Source organism: Canis aureus, chromosome 8 (assembly GCF_053574225.1).
Source record: "Canis aureus isolate CA01 chromosome 8, VMU_Caureus_v.1.0, whole genome shotgun sequence".
Taxonomy (NCBI): domain Eukaryota; kingdom Metazoa; phylum Chordata; class Mammalia; order Carnivora; family Canidae; genus Canis; species Canis aureus.
Window position 1 is genome coordinate 58,625,777 of NC_135618.1, and position 19,489 is coordinate 58,645,265.

Here is a 19,489-nt window from a genome sequence, read left to right on the forward strand (position 1 = left end):
TTTCTCTTTGTGCAATGACTCTCCTAGGAGATGTTTGTCAACAATCACAGAATCCCCAGCAGGCCCTGGGGGGGGGGAGGGGGTGGGGGAGCGGGAGACAAAAGTAGCCAAACCTTGGAAGGCACCCCCAGGGCACCAGAGGATGAAGTTAGAAGCCCCAGCTGGGAAAGGCCAGGCATTGGACTAGGGTGCCCAGCCAGGGCTCAGAGGCCTGGGAAGCCTTCCCGGAGGAGGCCGGACGCAGCACACAAGCTCATGGGGGTTGCACTGGGAGCAGGGGTCCCTCGGCCGCTGCTCTGCTGACTCTGCAGTTCTCTCTGGTTTTTACCGAAAGGCCCAGAGCCTCAAATAGCTTCTTCAGGAAGCAGATGTCTGGCTCTTTTATTTTCCCCTTCTGCGCGGCCAGCACTCGGTCCTGGGTCACCCTCCAGGGCGCCACCCCCGCGGGCACAGACAACAAGCCCCTGCTGCACTGGGCGCTGAGCATCACTCACTCCGCGCCCCCCATGGCCCCGTGTGGCCCGTGCCGCAGTGACACCGGGTGCTCACTTGAGGACACCACGGCTCAGGAAGGGTAAGGGACAGGCCACGGACCCACGGCCAGGCAGTGGCGGAGCTGGAATCCCAAACCTGCTTCATCCCCCCGGCTTAGCCACCTTGCGCTGCCGCTGGTATTGAGGGAGCGCCCTGTGCAGGGTCCCCACCTGCATGCTGTCACCTGTGTATCTCCCTCCAGGGAGACCAGTTCCCCCCGGGGGAAGCCTCCTCCTAGCGCAGGACTCATTGCCACAACTCAGATTCCTTGGTGGTGGCTGCAGGGAGACCTGTGTTGAGGAGGATTCTGAGGGTCCCCCAAAGGAGGGAGTGCCGTGATGGATTAGTGGTGTTTGCTGTGCGCACGGATGTCAACGAGTAGCACAGCTGAGATTTTCCTTTCCTGGGTGAGAGTCTCAGGAGCCCAGCCCCAGAGTGACCGGAGGTGTGGCCCAGGCTCAGAGCCTCCAGGTTCTTGTCTATAAAACGGTGGCGGCAGCCGGCTAAGGACATTTCCAGCAATGGTCCTCTTGGTTCTGAATCCAGCTTCTGACCTAAAGTGAGGCACAGGAAGGGAACACAGCACCACCGCTTGGATCTTCATTAGTCAGGAGAAAATAGGAAAAAGCCACTAAGGATGACTTCACTTAAAAAGGGGAACAGATTTCTGGTAAATAGTTGAAGGGGAGTGGGGGAGAAATCTCAGCGTTGGTACCTGATCTTACAGAACAAAATGAAGCTAAAACTTGTTAAACTTATTTTGTCGAACATTGACACAAACTTAGATTTATGGTTGCACCCCCTACTTCTAGAACAACAGAAAGCATTAATGTTGAGGGTGGGAGGGCATTAAGTCTCCCAACATAATGGCCTGAGTGAGCACTCCCGGTGTCACCTGGCGGTAGTGGTGCTGGCCAGTACACTAATACAGATTTTTCAGCAAAAGTTTTAGAGGGCTTCTTGGTTTGGGGATGTTTTCTTACTCCCTCCATGCACTTCTGGCCTCCCTGAGGTCCGTGTCCTGGCTCGGCCAGCTGCTGTGAAGCAGAGGGCCCCAGCCTTGTCAGGGCTTGGGGCATTTTCAGCGGTGCCTCTGATGGCTTCTTGAATCCCTGGGGGGGGGGTGCAGATTCGCCCTGCAGCTGGGGAGTTCAGGACCTGCCACCAAGGGGGACACTGGTCAGGAGGGACGCAGAGCTGGTGGTCACATGCTGGCTTTGGTGGGGGGAGAGTGCTGAGGTGGGGACCCACTTAGTTCCTTAGATTTCACATTCATAGTGTCCTGTCTCTGTAGCCAGCCTTGAAACATGGGGGTCACACCAGGAATTCCCAGGTGGCAGGGACACCCTTCCCCGAGCCCACATCTTAGCTGCCCCTGGGTTGCCAAACTCGGCCTGGCCCTGGAACCCCTGCCTCCTCTCACCCTCCAGCCCCCGAGGAGGGGAAGGGGTGAGGCATCACGAAGCCTCTGGCCAGCCCCCCACCACGGCCTCTCTCTCCCCTCATCTTCCAGCCTGGGGTTGCCTAGACCTCGTCTGCTACACCGATTACTTCCAGACAGTCACCTGCACCCTGGAGACAGGGACCGTCCACCCCAGCAACCTCACCCTCACCTGGTAAGTGGCTGGCCCTCACCAGCCCTGGGATGCTGCTCAGGGTGGCCGCTGGGGGGCTGGGGCAAAGCAGGACCAACCACAGAAGGCCACAGACCGCGTTGGACCTTCGAGGTGCCCGGCAGACAGTTTAGCAATAAACATAATAGCTGCCACTTCCTGAGGGTTCTCAGGCTTGTTCACCATCAGCATTTGGTTTTGCCCCAGGAGAGGCTGTGAGCTGGACTTGCCCTGCCCGTCTTACACCCCCCTCCCCGCCCCGGCTCACGGCCCTTGTCTAGAGCATCAGCTGAGAGGCCACGGGGCAGTTCTGTCAGCTCCAAAGGCCATACTCTCCTGCCCACATAGCCCTAACTGTGGCTTTTTTTTTTTTTTTTTAAGATTGATTTATTCATTTTAGAGAAGGGTTAGGGGGGACAGGGGCAGAAGGAGCCAAGCAGACTCTGTGCTGAGTGTGGAGCCCAACACGGGGCTCGATCCCACGACTCTGAGATCATGACCCGATCTGAAACCGACTGAGCCAACCAGGTGCCCCAGCCCTACCTGTGGTTTTGAGACCCATGGACAGCCAGACTCCTTCCCGTATGATTTGTTTTTTGAGCATTCAGTACATCCCAGGCGCCTTGCTATGTGCTTCCTAGGAATGATCACTTCCCTTCCTCACAATTATTACTGTCATTTTACAAATGGGGACATTGGGGTTCAGAGAGGTTGTGCCACTCGCCCAAGCTCACACAGCCAGTGAATGGTGGAACTGGATTGAAACACAGGCAGCCTGATTCCAAAATCCACAGGCCCCTTTTAGTCCATTGTTAAAGAACAGGGACGTGAGGCTTTACTCAAGACCACTGCCAGGGGCACAAGGCCCACTGCATGGGGCTTTGCAGTCAGGGGAGAGATTGGGCTCAACCTCAAATATGACCAAGAAAAAGGGGGGATGTAGAGCCAAGGGGGAGGGTGGGGTCAGTGGATGGGAGTTACCAAGAGGACACGTCAAGGGGAAGGGGGGGGTCTGGCTACATGTCACAGTGTTTTTTTTTAAGATTTATTTATTTATTCATGAGAGACACAGAAAGAGAGGCAGAGACATAGGCAGAGGGAGAAGCAGGTCCCTATGGGGACCCGGATGCAGGACTTGATCCCAGGACCCTGGGATCACAACCTGAGCAAAAGGCTGATGCTCAGCCACTGGGCCACCCAGGTGCTCCAGTTCTTGCTGACGGCAGCCCAGGTTGGTCAGACGTCATCGGGGGATGAGGTGGAGGGCGAGGAGCCTCCTCACACATCCAGGGCAGGGGACTCTGGCTAACGACTTAGCAGGAGTCTTGTCAAAATTAGTGCAGAGATGACCCGGAAGCCCAAAGGTCAGGGCCTCGTCTAGGAGAGTGCTCAGAGGAGCCTGCACAGAACTTAACCAAGGAGAGAACCTTTATTCACTGAGGCTGCTCAGGATAAAGGATAGCTGGCTTTCTTCTCTCATCACTAGTTCATTCATACATTCATTCGGAACATGGTTATTGACCCCCTGCTAGACACCTGCTGGCACTGGGGGCAGACCAGTGAGGTCCCAGGAGCTCTACAGTGGGGGGTGCCTGGGGAGACAGATAATAGACACATAAGCAGCCATCAAGATCCTTTCTGATGACGATGAGTGCTATAAAGAACAGGAACATGAAAAAAAAAAAAAAAGAACAGGAACATGGGCCACGGGGTCCTGAGCAAGTGACACGGGGGCGGGTGGTCAGGGCAGGCCTCTCTGGATGAGAAGGAGGCAGCCAGTGAGCTGGGGCAGAGCATTCCAGGCAGAGGGCACTGCCTGTGCGAAGTCCCTGGGGGCGGGGAAGGGAACTGCTGATGAGTTTGAGGAATATCGAGGAAGTCAGTGTGGCCAGAGTGGAGTGAGTCAGTGTGGGAGGGAATAACAAGCAAAGAAGGTGAGAGGAAGGCTGAGGGCAGATTTCACTGTGGGTGGTGAGCAGTCACTGGAGGGTTTTAGGCGTGGGAGTGACGCAGAGTTTTTAAAGGGCCCCTTGGCTCCTATGCAAGAGGCTTGCATTGATTGAGCGGAAGTTTCTGTTCTAACAAATATTTAGCAGAGAACAGAGTCTACATGTCCATATTGGCCTTGGAGGGTAGTCATGTTGAGAGTCTGAAAGTGTAGGTAGAGAAATAAATACTTGCTGAACTCCTATCCATACTTCAAAACCCATCACTTAACACCCAGTGGGAATGAAAAGGCCAGAGCATTGCCCCAACCCCATACCAACAGCCTCCCTAGAATTTCACGTGGTGCAGGGGATGAGGTTCATTTGGCTCTCATCTTGGCCTTCAACCCAGGTACTCCACTAGGTATTCATTGGATGTTGGATGGAAGGAGGGAGGAAGGAGACCTGAAATGCTTAGCATCCTTCCTACAGGACAGTGATCCAGTTGATGGAATTGACAAGGACAGATTTAGGCTCAGTCTAGGCAAGAATGGCCCAAATTTCCAAAGTTGAGAGTTTTTATCTTATGTGAGGTAGTGAGTTCCCGGTTCCTTGGAGGCATGCAAGCCAAGCCTGGACGCAACCCATCAGGGATGCTTCGGGGGGCAGAGGGGAATACCTTCCCTGGAAAAGTGCTGGTAGACCGAGTGACCCCCGCCTCCAGCCTCCCAGTCTCACCTCCAATTCCTCCCAGCCCCGAGATTCTGGGTTTCTGCCCTGGCCGTGTGCGCTGAGCCCCACTGGCCTCCAGCCGTGACTGGCTGCTCTGTCCTTGAAGGCAAGACCCATATGGAGAACTGGAGGATGAAGTCACCTCCTGCAGCCTCCAGCGGTCCACCCACAACGCCACGCACGCAAAGTACATGTGCCACATGGATGTGTTCCACTTCATGGCCGACGACATTTTCAGTGTCAACGTGACAGACCAGCCTGGCAATTACTCCCAGGAGTGCGGCAGCTTTGTCCTGGCTAAGAGCAGTGAGTATCCTGTGGACCCCAGAGCAGAGGGGAACCCAGGTGGGGGCTGAGCCCCGTGCTCCCGGGCCAGCCATCCCCCATCATCAGAAGTGACCTGTCCCGTGTGCTGGCTTCCCCCTAGCGTTAGTTCTGTAGATGCACGACTACGGAGCGGTGGGTTGATAACTAGATTTGGGCCTTAACCAGAGAGAGGCCACAGAGGCGTGAAACGGAGCTGGCCTGGGGCCCCGGAGCCGGCTGGCTGTGGCCCTGGACTGGCTCACGATTTGTAGAGTGAGGGCCTTTCTGGGCTCCTGCCCCCAGTGTGAGGCAAGGTGGGGAGGCCACGTCACAAGAGAAAACCTCCCCTGGGATTTTTCCTGCTTCTTAGCTTGCCAATGAGGCCTAGAATTTCCCTCCAGCCTGGAGGGAGGAGGCCTGGCCGGTGGAAGCGGTTGTTTCTGTGGGTCCAGTGCTAGGAGGGGGCAGGGAAGGGCACAGGAAGCAGCTGTGAACGTGTGTATGTGTGTGCGCACACATGTGCCCAAAGTGGAGTGTCCAGGGAGGGGGTGAGACGCCCGTGCCCAAAGGCATGCAAGTAGACGGCTAAGAGAGGCCTGCCCCTGGGGAGGCTCAGCCTCTGAGGTCTGGGACTTTGTGTCCCCAGATTCCCAGCGGTGGGGCAAGAAGATAAGAGGGCATCTGACACTCATACTCTGGGGGGCCAGGGTTGTGCCACTTGGCACACAGAGGGTGTGAGCAAAGCTTCACGCATACCCAGACACACCCAGTCTCCTACACATGCACACACATGCATAAATACACCCTCAGAGGTACAGATGTCCTGCCGACTCCAGGCCTAGACAGCACAGACAGATGCTCACATTTTCTCTCGGACCCATGCAGGTGCGTGCACACACAGGTGCACACATGCTCACTTGGCCATTTGGGTCCAGGTGTGGCAAGCGCAAGGAGCAGGGGTGCCCTCCTGCCTCTGGGTGAGCCCGGTGAGGGGGAGCAGAATCCCCGCCCCTCCCCTGCAGAGCAGAGTGCAGGGCAGAGAAGGAGCTGCCTTGACACTGCACAGGTGGCTCCAAGTCACATGGTTGCCCTCCCCCTCCACCTCCTGCCCTCCCTGCGGGGATATGAGGCGCCCTTGCCCAGATGTGGCCCCGGCCCCTTCCTCCTCCTGGGCACTGGGCCTCCCTGGGCTGAGCACCTGCCTCTCACGATGCCTGCCGGGCTCCACAAACGTCTGGCTTCCTCCACCAGTTGGTTCACACCACCCAGCTCAGGCCACAGGGGGAAACTGAGAGCTCGCCCAGCCTGGGAAGACAGAGAGGGTTTAAGAACGAGTCCTGTCCAAAAGGACCCGTGGCTCAAAGGCAACGAAGCTTTAGAGTTCCTTTTTGCGAAACCCCTGAAAGGTTCATTGGTTGATTTAATAAGCATTTCTCCAGGGCCTGGTGTGTGCCCGCTCTGTCCTGGGAGCTGTGGGCGCAGCGCTGACCCAGAAGAACAAATCCTCGGCCCCAAGCAGCTAAGATCCCAGAGAAGGGGCAGAGGGGGAACAGGAGCACACGGGGAAATGCGGAAAATGTTAGATGTTGGCAAATAAGGTGGAAGAAGGAGAGGGTGGGATTGGGGGGGCCAAGAACCTGTCACTTCTCTCTCCTCGAAGGGACCTCCTGCTACTGAGCTGGTCCCCGAGAATTGTCACCCCATGAAAGAGGAGCTGGTACCCTTTTACAAGAGAGGAAATGGAGACATATAACATGTCATATCCTATTCACGAAACAAGTTTGGGATAGAGCAGAACGGGAGGCCTGACTTTGACCTTTGCCTGGGAAGCACCCAGGAGGGTGTGGTGATGTGACTCAGGCCTCCGCTCTTGCACTTTCCAGAAGTCTGGGAGAACCCTCACACCAAGTCACACGTGGCCAGTGAGGAGGGTCGGAGTGCTCTGCTCTGCAGACCCTGCAGAGAGCTCAGGAGGGCTGGCGTTTGTCGTTAGCATTAATTAATATTAAGGAAAGCTCATTAGCATTTATGCTAATCAGCACCTTTTGGCTTCTGGGGGAAGCTGCCTCTGAAAGAAAATGATGTCATTGTTTAGAACAGAAATGCAGAAACAGTGCCTCTGGCCTACATGTTGCTTAGCCAGTTTTTCGATTAGTAGCTAAATTTATTGGTTTTTTAAAATATTTTTAATTAATTAATTTATTTGAAAGAGCATGCACACGACAGAGAGAGAGAGAGAGAGAGAGAGAGCAGAAGAGGTGGGGAGGGGCAGAGGCAGAGGGAGAAGCAGACTCCCCCCTGAGCAGGGAGCCGGATGCGGGGTTCCATCCCAGGACCCCAGGATCGTGACCTGAGCTGAAGGCAGATGCTTCACCCACTGAGCCACCCAGGCACCCCTCGAGCTAACTTTAATGTTTGAGAGAGCTTCTCCCTATTTGGGATTCCAGGTTGCTCTTCTCTGGCCACCCTGGTCTGCTGTCCCGCCCAGCCTGAGTGGTGGCATCCCTTTTACGCGTCCTCAGACCCCAAACCTGCTTCACCCACTTCTGTTACACCCCCCAGCCCTGCCCCTGTAGGGCTGCAGGTCCAGTGTGGTCTCAACTTCTCATTTCTCCGATGAGCCAACCGAGGCTTGGAGAAGGCGGCTACCTCGCCCAGAGTCCCTCCCGGGTTCTGATCCAGGGGGTCGGGGCGTAGGGGCATTTCCTGCCACCACATCCTTCTCAGCGGCTGCCCCCATCTCACTCCTTATCTTTCTGGCTTTTTCCTTCAAGTCAAGCCATCCCCCCCTTTCAACGTGACTGTGACCTTCTCGGGACATTATAACATCTCCTGGAGCTCCAGTTACAATTCCTACGCGCTGAAGGGCAAGCTGCAGTATGAGCTACGGTACAGGAAGCAGGGGCGCTCCTGGGCTCTGGTGAGGCTCGGGGAGACCTGGTGGGGAGGGGGTGAGAGACGGCGTGCAGTGCTGAGCATCCGGGGCGCTGGTGGTGCGGAGGGGGGGTCGGAGACACGGGTGAGCTGGTGACTCAGAGTGGAGAATGGAACCAAGGATCCACGGAGGGTGGAAGCCCCCCGCCCCCCTGCACCTTCCCTAGCTGTCCACCCTCCCACGCCTGGGGGTAGGAGGCCCCTTAAAAGTCTTTCCTTCCTGCCCCTGGTTCCTGGATCAGCTTGCCAGAGAGGAAGGGGGTGTCACTTCCTCAGATTCCACCTGGAGTCCAGAACAGTCGCAGTAGACCAAGTTTCAGAAATGGGGCGATCTGGAGCCTTCCCACCTGCCTTAGAACGGTCACAGGTGAAGAGCTCCAGGTGAAGACGGTCCAGTGTTAGAGGGACCACTGTTTCCAAGCTGAAGGCTTCTAGAAGCCTCCTTGTTGTTGTTTTTTTTTTTTTTTTAAGATTTTATTTATTCATAAGAGACAGAGAGGGAGAGAGAGAGAGAGGCAGAGACACAGGCAGAGGGAGAAGCAGGCTCCCCGCAGGGAGCCTGATGTGGGACTCGATCCTGGGACTCCAGGATTTCACCCTGGACCAAAGGCAGGCGCTAAAGCGCTGAGCCACCCAGGGATCCTCAGCCTCCTGTTTAGAGCAGTGGAGAGTTCCCCAATGGCCTCCAATTCAGAACAGTCGTGGCCAAAGACTTCTAGAATGATCCATCCTTCAGGGCGGGCCCAGTTGAAGCATTTCATACATGCGGCTGTTTGGAATGTCCCCTGTGGAAGACTTCCAGAGGTATCCACGGCTGAGATGCCTGCGGTCGAAGGCTTCCAGAAATGCCCGCTCTTGAGAAGGTGCACAGAGGGACAGTCCACAAAGTGTCCGCTGTCTGGAATGCTGCCGGTTAAAGATTCCCAGGAGGGGCCATCCTGCTCCCGGGACCATCCAGGTCCTCGCAGGGCAGGGCCCCAGCCGGGACAGTGAGGGGAGAGCTGGGGTCGGTCAGAGAGAAACGAGGTTCAGGCGGCGCCCGTGGCTCTGAACCGCCCACACCCGAGTGGCCGCGACTCAAGCTGAGCCTGGGTCCTGCGGCAGGGGACGCTCGGCCCCTTCGTGGTGCTTCTGCTGGAGGCGGGGCTGGCCTGGCTGGTCCTGACCCGTGCGTCCTCTCCCTGTGCCGGCAGAGCTCGGGGAGAAAGCTGATCTCCGTGGACTCGAGAAGCGTCTCTCTCCTCCCCTTGGAGTTCCAGGGTGACTCGAGCTACGAGCTCCAGGTGCGCGCAGGGCCCCAGCCCGGCTCCAACTTCCAGGGGACCTGGAGCGAGTGGAGTGACTCCGTCACCTTTCACACCCAGCCGGAAGGTAGGCGTGACTCCCGGCGGGCGCTTGCTGCTCCTCCTAACTCTGTGCACGACCATCTCCATTTTGCGGGTGGGAACACGGAGGCCCAGAGGGTTGGAGTGTCGCTTGCCTGGGGTGGGGGTGGGAGCAGGAACCCAGACCACCTCACTGCAAGGCACCTGCCCGGACCCCGTGCCCACTGCACCCGCCCCACGTGGCGTCTGGTTAGAGGTTGGTTCCACGTTACCCAGTGTCTGTTCCCTCCCAGAGATAAAGGGAAGCCAGCACACGTACCTGCTCTACCTCCTCCTGGTCATCATACTCCCCATCCTCGTCTTCTTAGGCCTGAAGATCCACCTGCCTTGGAGGTGAGGCCAGGGAGGCAGGGAGGCAGGGAGCGGGTGGGGCTGGGCCACAAGCCTCTCTGGGGCTGCCCAGGGTTGGGGGAACACAACCTGGCGTCGAGACACTGATAATGGGAAACAGCTCCTGTTTACCCAACCTCATGAGCAGGACATCTGGTACTCCCCTCCCCTGGGCGACAGGGGAAGGCCAAGGGCTGCGGAGCTTTCAGAGAGCTTGCCCGAGGCCGCGCGGCTCTGAAGTGAGGCAGTAGATTTTGAGCCCGTGCTCAGGACAGGGACCTGGGCTATGATCTTGTCCAGCGAATTTTATGCTTTGCGTCCCAAGGGGCACGGGGTGGGGGCGGTGGTGGTGGCAAAGGGTTGGTGTGATCGTCCACACCCTGCCACCCCCGCCCTTCTGCTCCAACCAGGGCTCTTGCTTTCATCCATTTATATACCGGGTTTCTGCTGAATGTTGCCACTGATTAAAATGATAACCTAAAGCTCCCCTGGAGGCAAGCGCTGCAGTGAGGGTTTGCTGAGCCCTGGGAGGGGGGTGTGTGGGGTGGGGTGGGGGAAGGGGAGGGGAGGGGATCAGCACAATTTGTTCATCTTCATTCAGAGGTTTTGGCAAAGACGGAGGCAGAGAGGCTAGAGGGGGACAGAGAGCGATCCGAATGATAATGAGTATCACGGGGCGCTGTCGCGCTGTCGCGCTGTCGAGGTCCTGGGGTGCTGTGCAGACGCCCCGTGGAACTGGCTGTCTGCTCATCCTCAGTTGTAGAGGAGGAAGTTGAGGCTCAGCACGGAACAGGCAGCCAAGCACTCAACCCCCAGGCACCCTCACCAGACTTGCTGCCCCCATTTTAGGGATGTGGAAACTGAGGCCCTGGGGCAGAGGGGTGGGAGGGAGGTGCATGGGTGAGCTTTGGGAGGGGCCGAGTCTCCTGCAGGACAAAGCTGGGGAGCCCCTGAGCTGGGGGGGTGCAGGCTGCTCCCCCTGCGGGGACGGTGAGGGCTCACCTGGTCTCCGCCCCCCAGGCTGTGGAAGAAGGTGTGGGGGCAGGTGCCCAGCCCGCAGAAGTTCTTCCAGCCCCTCTACGTGGGCCACAGCGGGGACTTCAAGGTGAGTGCCCGCCTGCCCCTGCTGCGCCCGCGGAGCCTCTGCCCTCTGGGAGCTGAGCTCCACCGCCCCAGGACCCCAGCCGCACCCTGCAGGCCCCAGCCTGGCCTCCGTCTCCGCACCTGCAAAGTGCAGGAAATAATCCGGGTGGGGGCAGAACTGGCATAAGAATGACACAGAATCAGGCAGCGTCTCCCAACCGGGATGTCGTTTGGGGGAGGGGGCGGGCCGGGTGGTGGCCGGAGCCACACACCGGCCTCCTGGTCCTTTGTCAGAAGCCCTGGGAGGGAGGTAGAGATGGAGCAGGTTCTGGGAAGGGTGTGGATGGCCCCACCTGCAAACTACGCCCCTGCCGAGCCCCAACCACCCATCACCCGCCGGCACCCACGGTTGTCTGTGCCCATTTACCGCTCAACACCCACCCAGCATGGGAGGGCCCGCCGCAGAGAGGATGTGGTGACTGGTGGGGCCAGGGGAGGGGGCAGCCCGCCCACTCCAGCCGAGCCTGGATGTCAGGAAACGCGGACCAGAGCCCGGCTGAGCTCCTGCTGTCTGCCCTGCCCGGCGCTGCACCTGCACCGAGCGCCCTCTGCCTTCTGCCCCTTCCACCCTGATCGCCTCCCGCCCCCCAGGGAGGGGCTGCTCCATCATCCACAGGGCACCCTGGGGAGACGGAGGCTCAGAGCGGGGAGCAGGGGAGCAGCCTGGACCCCCCCTCCCCGGGAGAGAGACTTTCCTGCTTCCTCTGTACCGTTTCGGAAGCTCAGAGACCACAACGATCTGGTGTTTACTTCCCCGATGCTCACGGAACGGGTGCCCGGCACGCTGCGGGGAGCGTCAGAGATGTGAACGCATCTGCTCCTCACTACAGCCTGTGGAGTGGGCGCTGCTGGCAGATGGGGGGCCTCATCGGGGTCCTGAGATGTTTTCTTTTCTTTTTTTAAAGATTTTATTTATTTATTCATGAGAGACACAGGCAGAGGGAGAAGCAGCTCCATGCAGGGAGCTCAATGCGGGACTCGATCCCAGGACCCCGGGATCGCGCCCTGAGCTGAAGGCAGATGCTCGACCACTGAGCCACCCAGACGTCCCCACCCTCAGATATTTTCTGAGGCACTAGGCTCAAAACGAGGGGGATTCTGGTTCTTAGGGGGTTTCACTGCCTGAGACTGTCAGATGGGGACCTGTGTCATGAGTGGGACCCCTGGCCAGCGAGGGCGTGGGGGCCGCTGTCGCCTCACATCCCTTACCCACCAAGCACCCGGAGGCCTTTCTAAGTGGCTTGTCACTGATTGACTCCTCGTGTTCATTTGGTTAATAAACATTTATTGGGTACCTACAAACTGAGGCACCCTGTGAGCCTCCAGGGATGACTGTGACCAGAAGGATTAGTTGAGGCTACTGCCCCTGCCAAGTGTCCACTCTTGTGGGGACACCAGCAGGAGGATGTTAGTTTTCAAGGACTGTCCCAGAGGAAATGAAACAGGGGGCCAGTGGTGGTTCTGTCACCCAGAGCTCAGGCCCTCCCGCCCCCTATGTCCCTATAAGCTCAGGAAGCTTGGCCCCCGACCCAGGCCCTATGCAGACCCCAGGCCACCGAGCATGGATTGTCGGACAGGCTACGGAGGGCTGTGGCTCCTCCTGCAGGTGGACAGAGGGACAGTGGTGAGGAGCGTCCCTGGATAGGGGCGCACCACGGTTCTGACCCCTGGCACTCTCTTTTTCCCCTCGTGGTGTCTCTGTGTCTGTCCATACCCTCCTTGCACCCATCCCGTCATGACTGTCCCCCCTTCCTCCCTCACAGAAATGGGTGGGTGCACGCTTCACCGCCTCCAGCCTGGAGCTGGGCCCCCGGAGCCCCGAGGCGCTCTCCTCCCTGGAGCTGTACTACTGCTGCCCTGCGCAGAGCGCCAGCAAGGGGCTGGAGTCCACGCAGCTGCCGGAGCCCACGGACCTGCTGGAAGCCGACGGGGGGCCCGAGCTGGGGGGCTTCTGGGTCCCAGCCCCCTCCACTGCCGGCAGCGTGGGTGGCTCAGCTTATAGCCAGGAGAGGGACCGGCCATACGGCGTTGTGTCCATTGACACGGTGACCGTGGCAGACACAGAGGGGCCGTGTGCGTGGTCCTGCACCTGTGGGGCTGACGGCTACCCAGCCCTGAACTTGGACGCCAGCCTGGAGCCCGGTTCCGGCACTGAGGATCCGCTCTTGGACACAGGGACTACGGTCCTATCCTGTGGCTGCGTCTCAACCGGTGGCCTCGCCGGGCTGGGAGGCCCCCCGGGCAGCCTCCTCGACAGGCTACAGCTGCCCCTGGAGGACGAGGCAGGTTGGACGCCGGGGCCGCCCTGGAGCGGCAGGCCACCCCGAGGGGTGTCGGACAGTGAAGCGGGCTCGCCTCCCGCCGGCCTGGACATGGACACTTTCGACAGTGGCTTCGCGGGCTCGGACTGTGGCAGCCCTGTGGAGTGTGACTTCACCAGCGCTGGGGATGAAGGGCCCCCCAGGAGCTACCTCCGCCAGTGGGTGGTCATGGCCCCTCCACCCGAGGGACCAGGGCCCCAGGCCAGCGAGTGAGGCTGACGGGCTGTCCAGAGCTGGTTGAGCCACTGGGCCCTGAGCCAGAGATGGGGTCCCTGGGGCCGTGCGGTGAAGATAGGGCCCCTGAGCCTGGTTGACAGTGTGCATGTGTGACCCAGGTGCACACCGGTGTGTCTGTGTGTGTGAGCAACACATGTGCCCGTGGACATGGAGCATGCCCGTGGTGATACCATGTGCCCAAGGCCACCCGCGTCTGTGCCTACAGGAGCTCCCTGTGTGCACGAATGTGAGAAGTGTGCGTTACTGGCACTGTGTGCACACGATGCCTGCCTCCCTCCTTTCCAGACAGGGGGCAGCCCCCAGGTCACATGCTGAGAGGCTGGTCCAGTGTTGCCCACAGGGCCTGCATAGACCAGGGCACCACCTGCGACGGGCACCAGTCCCAGCCCTGCAGATCCTGCCTCCAGGAGCTTTTTCATTCCTCAGGGGGAGGGGAAGAGGTTGGGGTGAGTTCACTGTGACCCTGGGTTGCAGAAAGGTTTGTGGGGGCCTGTGGACCTAGGCTTGGATCCCAACTGAGCCAACTTGGGCAAGCCGCTTCCCCTCTCTGGGCTGGAGTTTCCTGTCTGGACTCGGTGTTGGGGTGGCAGGTGGCATGACGCACCTTGGGGAGAAATCGGCGAGGTCACCCACTGTACAGGCTGCAGCAGAGCAGACCCTCAATAAATGCAGCTTCCTTCCTTCTGGGGCCCAGATCAAGGCTTGTGCTGGAGGTGGGCGGGGGTGAGAAACCAGCCTGGGCTTGGGCGCCCGCCAGTGGGCTGCCCGTCCTGCAGATGGGCACCCCGGGGGGTTTCCAGGCTTCAAGTCAGCCCGTCTCTTAGGAACAGCCCTCACCAGCCAAGATTTCTTTTTCTGGTTCCTGTTGCTCACTTGGTTATTCCCTCTATGCACCCAATAAATACTTCTCGGGTACAAGTACGTGCCCAGACCCTGTGCGGGGTTCTGAGGTACGTTGGGTGGGGGGAAGAGACCTCCTTTGGCACTCGTGGTGGGGGAGGGGCAGGAAGGAATCAGCGGCGATGACCCCATGCTCAGTGCCTCAGGCATCTTATTTGTTCATCCCCAGGAATTAGGGGGCAGTTAAGTTTCTGTTGAAGATTTTTTTTAAGATTTTATTTATTTCAGAGAGAGAGAGACAGAGATAGCGAGATAGAGCACAAGAAGGGGCAGTGGCAGAGGGAGAGAAAAGGGAGAAGCAGGCTCCCTGCTTAACAGGGAGCCCGATGCCAGGCTCCATCCCAGGGCTCTGGGGCAGACAATTAACCAACTGAGCCACCCAGGCGCCCCTTGTTGACTTCCCAGAGAGTCTGTTCAAATGTGAATTAAAAGCTAAGAAAATACATCTTAGCCACATTTGAAGGTGCCTAACCGAACACCAGCTTTGGACAGGAGCTAGACCTCAGTGCTAACAGGTTGCATGCAGCTCCTACTTAAAAAAACAAAACAAAACAAAACAAGAACCTAGACTGTCTTCCCTATCAGCGTGCTCACCTTCACAGGCATTTGTTTTCAAGACCAGGAAGCAGGGTCAAGGAGGCAGAGAGTCCGATTGAGCCAGCCCTCGCTCTTGGAGCCCCAGGGGGCATCCCCACCCTGGCCTGGAACTGCCTGGGCCCATCTTTCTCCCAGGAGGCCAGGCTGCCAGGCAGGACCTGAAGGAGAAAGCTCTGGTTTGTCTCTCCTCTTGGGTGAGTCTGAGCTACAAGTTGGTGGAAGTCAGTCCTGCCAAAAGCCTCACTGTGATTCATCTGTAAAATGGGGTGGTTGGGGGAAGTCCCTGAGAGAGTCCTTGGTGCTGAAAGTTCTAGAACATTGATGGTTTCAACTGTGGGGCTGTTGACTTGGGACCAGAGTGAGGCTCAGATGGGAGCTCGAGTCTGACACGGGAGCTCTTGCACAAGTGAGCAGCTCTCACCATCCCCCACCGTCACCCTGGGGACACTTGGGCCAAGGTGTGCTGTGGTTTCCACATCCTCTTGGGGGCAGTGGGTTCCAGAGGCCACCTGAACCGCCGGCTCCCTGGGGGAAGGAGCTCAGCTCTTCCGTGCACGGGGCTCTGGGCCAGGGCACTGGGGAGGGGACACCCGGGACGCTGATGCCAGGCCTGGGGCTTGGTGGGGGGCTCTGGCCTGGACCAGACATGAGTACCCATCACTTCCATCTCTGCAGGGGACTCAGCTCATCTGCAGGGTGCAAAACGGAGGCAAGAGCTGGCCTTCCTGGGAGGGTGGATTAGCAGGAGGTGGTGGGTGGATGACAGAGGGACCGGTGGTTGCATTGGTGGGCGGACAGATGGATAGATGGAGAATGAAAGGTGAGAAGGGAGAGCGCTGATGGACGGGTGGAAACAGCTGCTAGATACCAAGCTCGTAAGTCAAACAGATGCTCCGTGAGGGCAACAACATCCCCTATTTTGTTCATTGCCCTCCCTCCAGCCCGGCACGTAGAAGGCACTCAAGCCCTATTTGTAGTGTGTTGTGTGTGCTTTCCACGGCGTAGACACTTCCACCATGGCCCATTCCAAGCTACCAACCTGACAACTCGAAGTGTGATTGGGAGGAGATGTGTGTCATCAGCTCTCCTGGCTAATCCGAGCCAGCCCCAGCATGCCACTCATGGGAGCCCCGAGGGGCATCGGGAGGGGCTGGTGGGCTTCAGGGAGGAGGTGGTGTTTGTTGGGACCTTGAAAAAGGAATCAGAGTTGTTAGCTGCACCAGCTCTTTGGGCAGAAGGAAGAACTTGAGCTGGGCCTGGAGGTGTGACAGAGGGGAGAGCCTGGAGATGGGGAAGGTGGCTCTTTGGCCCCCCAGAGTCCAGGCTAGAATTGCTAATGAGTCTCCTAAGAGTCAGGAGGATTGTTAGCAACCCCAGGTGCATGGAAGCCACGTTCTACTCCTGGGCCAGCTCTCTCCCATCTGCAGGGGCTGAGAGGGCAGGGCTGTCCGTGTGACAAATGAAGTGAAGGGGCACAACGGGCAGGGGCTTGCTTGCCTGAGGTCACGTACCAGATTAAAGATGAACATGAACATGAACTCTAGTCTCCTGACACCAAATGCAGCTCTTCCTCCCCTTGCTCTGCCGAAAGGGACCAAGGTTAAGAGGGAACAAAGTCTTAGCAAACGCCCATGAGGTGCCTGCTGCTTCTGTCCGTGCAGCATCGTTGTGGGGCAGCTGGGAGTGGCCGACAGAGCATTCTGCGCACGCCTCCCCCCCTCCAGCCACACCACTGGTTCTGAGACCTACACATGACCTGAACCGGTCCATGCGCTCTTTCTGCTGGGACTGCTCAGTGGTAGGGATGGACTAGCCTGGGGTTGTGGGCACCAGGAAAGAACAGCTCACCTGGGAGGAGGCCAACATATAAGAATGCAGAGCTGAGAATGGAGATAGATTTCTGGTAATATCTCTTGAGCTCCTGGATCCAGCCATGCCTGAAACTATATCCCCCTGGACTTTTGAGGTACGAGTGTGGAAGTCATTATGCTGTTCACCAAATATTTGCAGCTCTTCGTCTTCTGTCTCCCCTCTCCCCCCGGGATTAGCCAGGGAGTTGTCAGCAGAAGTGCTAAGTCTCACTTCTGAACCAGAACAGGTACCTGACCGTCGTGATGTCCTCTGGAGTGTTGTTCCTCTCTGCCACTGGGCACTGTGACAGATGAGCTGGTGGCTGCTCCATCAGCCTGGGTCCTGGCGTGAGGCAATGCAGAGAGCAGAGCCTCTGGTTTACCCAAGATGGACGTGTATCATGACCAAGAGATAAATCCCTGTTGTAACCCACCGAGGGCTGGGGGCTGTTTGTTAGCCCCGCATAACCCAGCCTGTCCTGACTGGGCTGATGAGCTGCGAGTTTCCCCTTTTTGCTTAAGTGGGTCCGAGATGGGTTTGTGTCACCTGCGGCGGGAAGTGTCCTAGCATAAGGAGGACTCTCCTCCCAACCTGAGGAAGGACCACATTCAAAGGGGCTAGGGGACCAGGCTCCATCCCTTCTCATGAACGACCTTGGGCGGCCGGCCGCCTGATGTCTCTGAGCCTCAATTTCCTCCTCCTAAAGTGGGGGCAGCCACCAGCCCCTGGGCTTGCTGGGAGGAACTCTGTGTCTGGGAGGAATGGCTCACCCAGGTTGAGGCCCACACAAGGAAGCAGAGCTGGGTGTCTTCCTCTAGGATCCCCTGTTGGAGGGGAAGCCTCTTCTGCTCTCCCACTTGGGACTGGGTGTGGGGACTGGCCGCTGGCACCACGTGTGGCACATTTCCAGGGCAGCCGCCCAGGAGCACGGTCAGAGAACCAGGGACAGGAAAGACAGAGCAGTGAACACATGCAACCTGCCTCCCGGGAGCCCATCACACCTGGAGAACAGGAGGAAGAGGTAACAGTCAGGAAACATCAAGCCACGAAAGGATAACAAGAGGAGTCAGCGCTGCAGGACCTCCGCGGGGCCCCTCATTCAAAACCACCATGCCCCACTCACTTAGTTTTGTTTTTTTCTCCCTCATAATATTAAGCTCTAACTTAGGTCTCTTACGGATTTGTCGGGTTTACTGTCGATCCCGCTAGCACGGGGGTTTTGTCTGTTTTATTTGCTGCTGTGTCTCAGAGCCCAGAACAGTGCCTGGCACATAGCCGGTGCTCAGCAGATGCTGGATGGATGGACGTGTGAGTCAATCAGTAATAAGGCAGCAGGCAGAGAGGAAGGAGGGGACTGGGCCCAGGAGGGAGCCACCTGCCCCGGACCTGGAAATGCCTGATAATGGGACACAGAGATGAAGACCGGGGCCTCCTTGCAAGTCTATATGTGGAGCAAAGGGCCCTCTCCCGTTGCTCACACCACGGGGCAGGAAGGGGTCTTTCCCCCATCCCTAGTGGCAATGGATCTGAGGGGTTTTCTTTTAACATTGGTGGCCCCAGGGAAGAAACCTTCTCATTCTGCAGTTTAAGGGGTCTCCTCCTAGGGTAACGCCAGCTGCTCACCCCAGAGCAAACCCCACCTCTGGCAAGTGGCGTGAGGGGGAAGGCTTTGGGGCTGCACGGCCTGAGCTGGCCTGCCAGCACATCCACCCACCCGCTTCCAGCTTGCAGAAGTGACTTACTTTCTCTCTCTGTGCCTCAGTTCCTTCAAACACAAATGGGCATACTGAGCGGCGCGGCAGGAGTTAATCTGTGTAAAGGGCCAAGAATGGTGTCGGGCACACGGCAAGTGCTCAGAGAGCGTTGTTATTGCTTTATCGTCATTTCTGTGGACGAGTCCACCGCTCCCCCCGGCCCAGTCCCAGCAAGCTTTTCCTGATCTCAACAGCGAAGCTGGACAGGTTGCTGCGGACACCGGGAGAGCAAGAATGAACCAGCCGCGAACAGAGCCGTTGGGCTGCTGCTGCCACCTGCTGGTGACCGCTCGAACCTGGCCGAGGCGTCCCCGCGGCAGCGCCCTCCAGCTCTGTGCTCTAGACTCTCATCTGCCAAGGGCTGTGTCAGGTGGCTTATACGGGTGGCCCTAGACAGTGGTCAGAGCGACCCCCTGCAGCGGGAGTATGGTGATGAGGACACAAGGCGAACTGACAGGCTCCTATTTTAATTCAACAAGGGCTGACTTCTGGTTGGGTGGCTGGATGTGCACAGGGCACTGGGCGGTGGGGGTGGGGAGATGTCAGTAAGCAGGGAGGTCACGCGTGCACACACAGACGGGCAGCGCATATACACACATACAGGTCTGTACACAGATCCACATCCACACATACCCCCACACCTACGTGCACAACTGGAAAATCCCTGGCAGAAGCGGGTCGAGGGCTCAAGGGAAGGCTGGGGAGTCAGGGGAAGTCAGAGGGTGGAGACCACTCTCAGCCCAGGCCAGAAAGGAGGCAGGAAGGGGAGCAGGGGGACCCGGAGGAGGCCCAGCAGCAGGCAGGAGGGTGCAAGATCTGAGAGGACGCAAGACAGGAGGGAGGCGGAGGCTCAGAAGGCAGAGGAGGATGCTGAGCGGGATGGGGGGAACCAGAAGAGTGGTGTCCACCGTCAGGGAAAGGAGGGAA

At 58.2% G+C, this 19,489-nt stretch overlaps 1 protein-coding gene and 1 long non-coding RNA gene across 5 annotated transcripts in view; one reads left to right on the top strand and one right to left on the bottom strand.

Annotated features, from left to right (window-relative positions):
- IL21R (interleukin 21 receptor) overlaps window positions 1-14,378 on the top strand; it is a 35,771-nt gene extending 21,393 nt beyond the window's left edge. For both annotated transcript variants that reach the window (XM_077907111.1, XM_077907110.1), the window contains 7 exons: window positions 2,048-2,150; window positions 4,911-5,110; window positions 7,885-8,030; window positions 9,238-9,415; window positions 9,663-9,762; window positions 10,780-10,864; window positions 12,666-14,378. In XM_077907111.1, coding sequence (XP_077763237.1) covers window positions 2,048-2,150; window positions 4,911-5,110; window positions 7,885-8,030; window positions 9,238-9,415; window positions 9,663-9,762; window positions 10,780-10,864; window positions 12,666-13,436 — 1,583 coding nt within the window. In that variant the 3' untranslated portion in view covers window positions 13,437-14,378. The remainder of the gene's footprint in view (window positions 1-2,047; window positions 2,151-4,910; window positions 5,111-7,884; window positions 8,031-9,237; window positions 9,416-9,662; window positions 9,763-10,779; window positions 10,865-12,665) is intronic.
- Window positions 14,379-14,593: 215 nt separating this feature from the next.
- Window positions 14,594-19,040, bottom strand: LOC144319263 (uncharacterized). Of its 3 annotated transcripts, none has more exons than XR_013385153.1 (4): window positions 18,551-19,040; window positions 17,579-17,809; window positions 15,997-17,150; window positions 14,594-15,115 (listed from the first exon to the last, which is right to left on the bottom strand). It is a non-coding gene; the product is annotated as an uncharacterized LOC144319263 (long non-coding RNA). The 3 variants fall into 3 exon arrangements; XR_013385152.1 differs by having other exon boundaries at window positions 15,997-16,145; window positions 16,469-17,809; XR_013385151.1 differs by having other exon boundaries at window positions 15,997-17,809.
- Window positions 19,041-19,489: the final 449 nt, after the last annotated feature.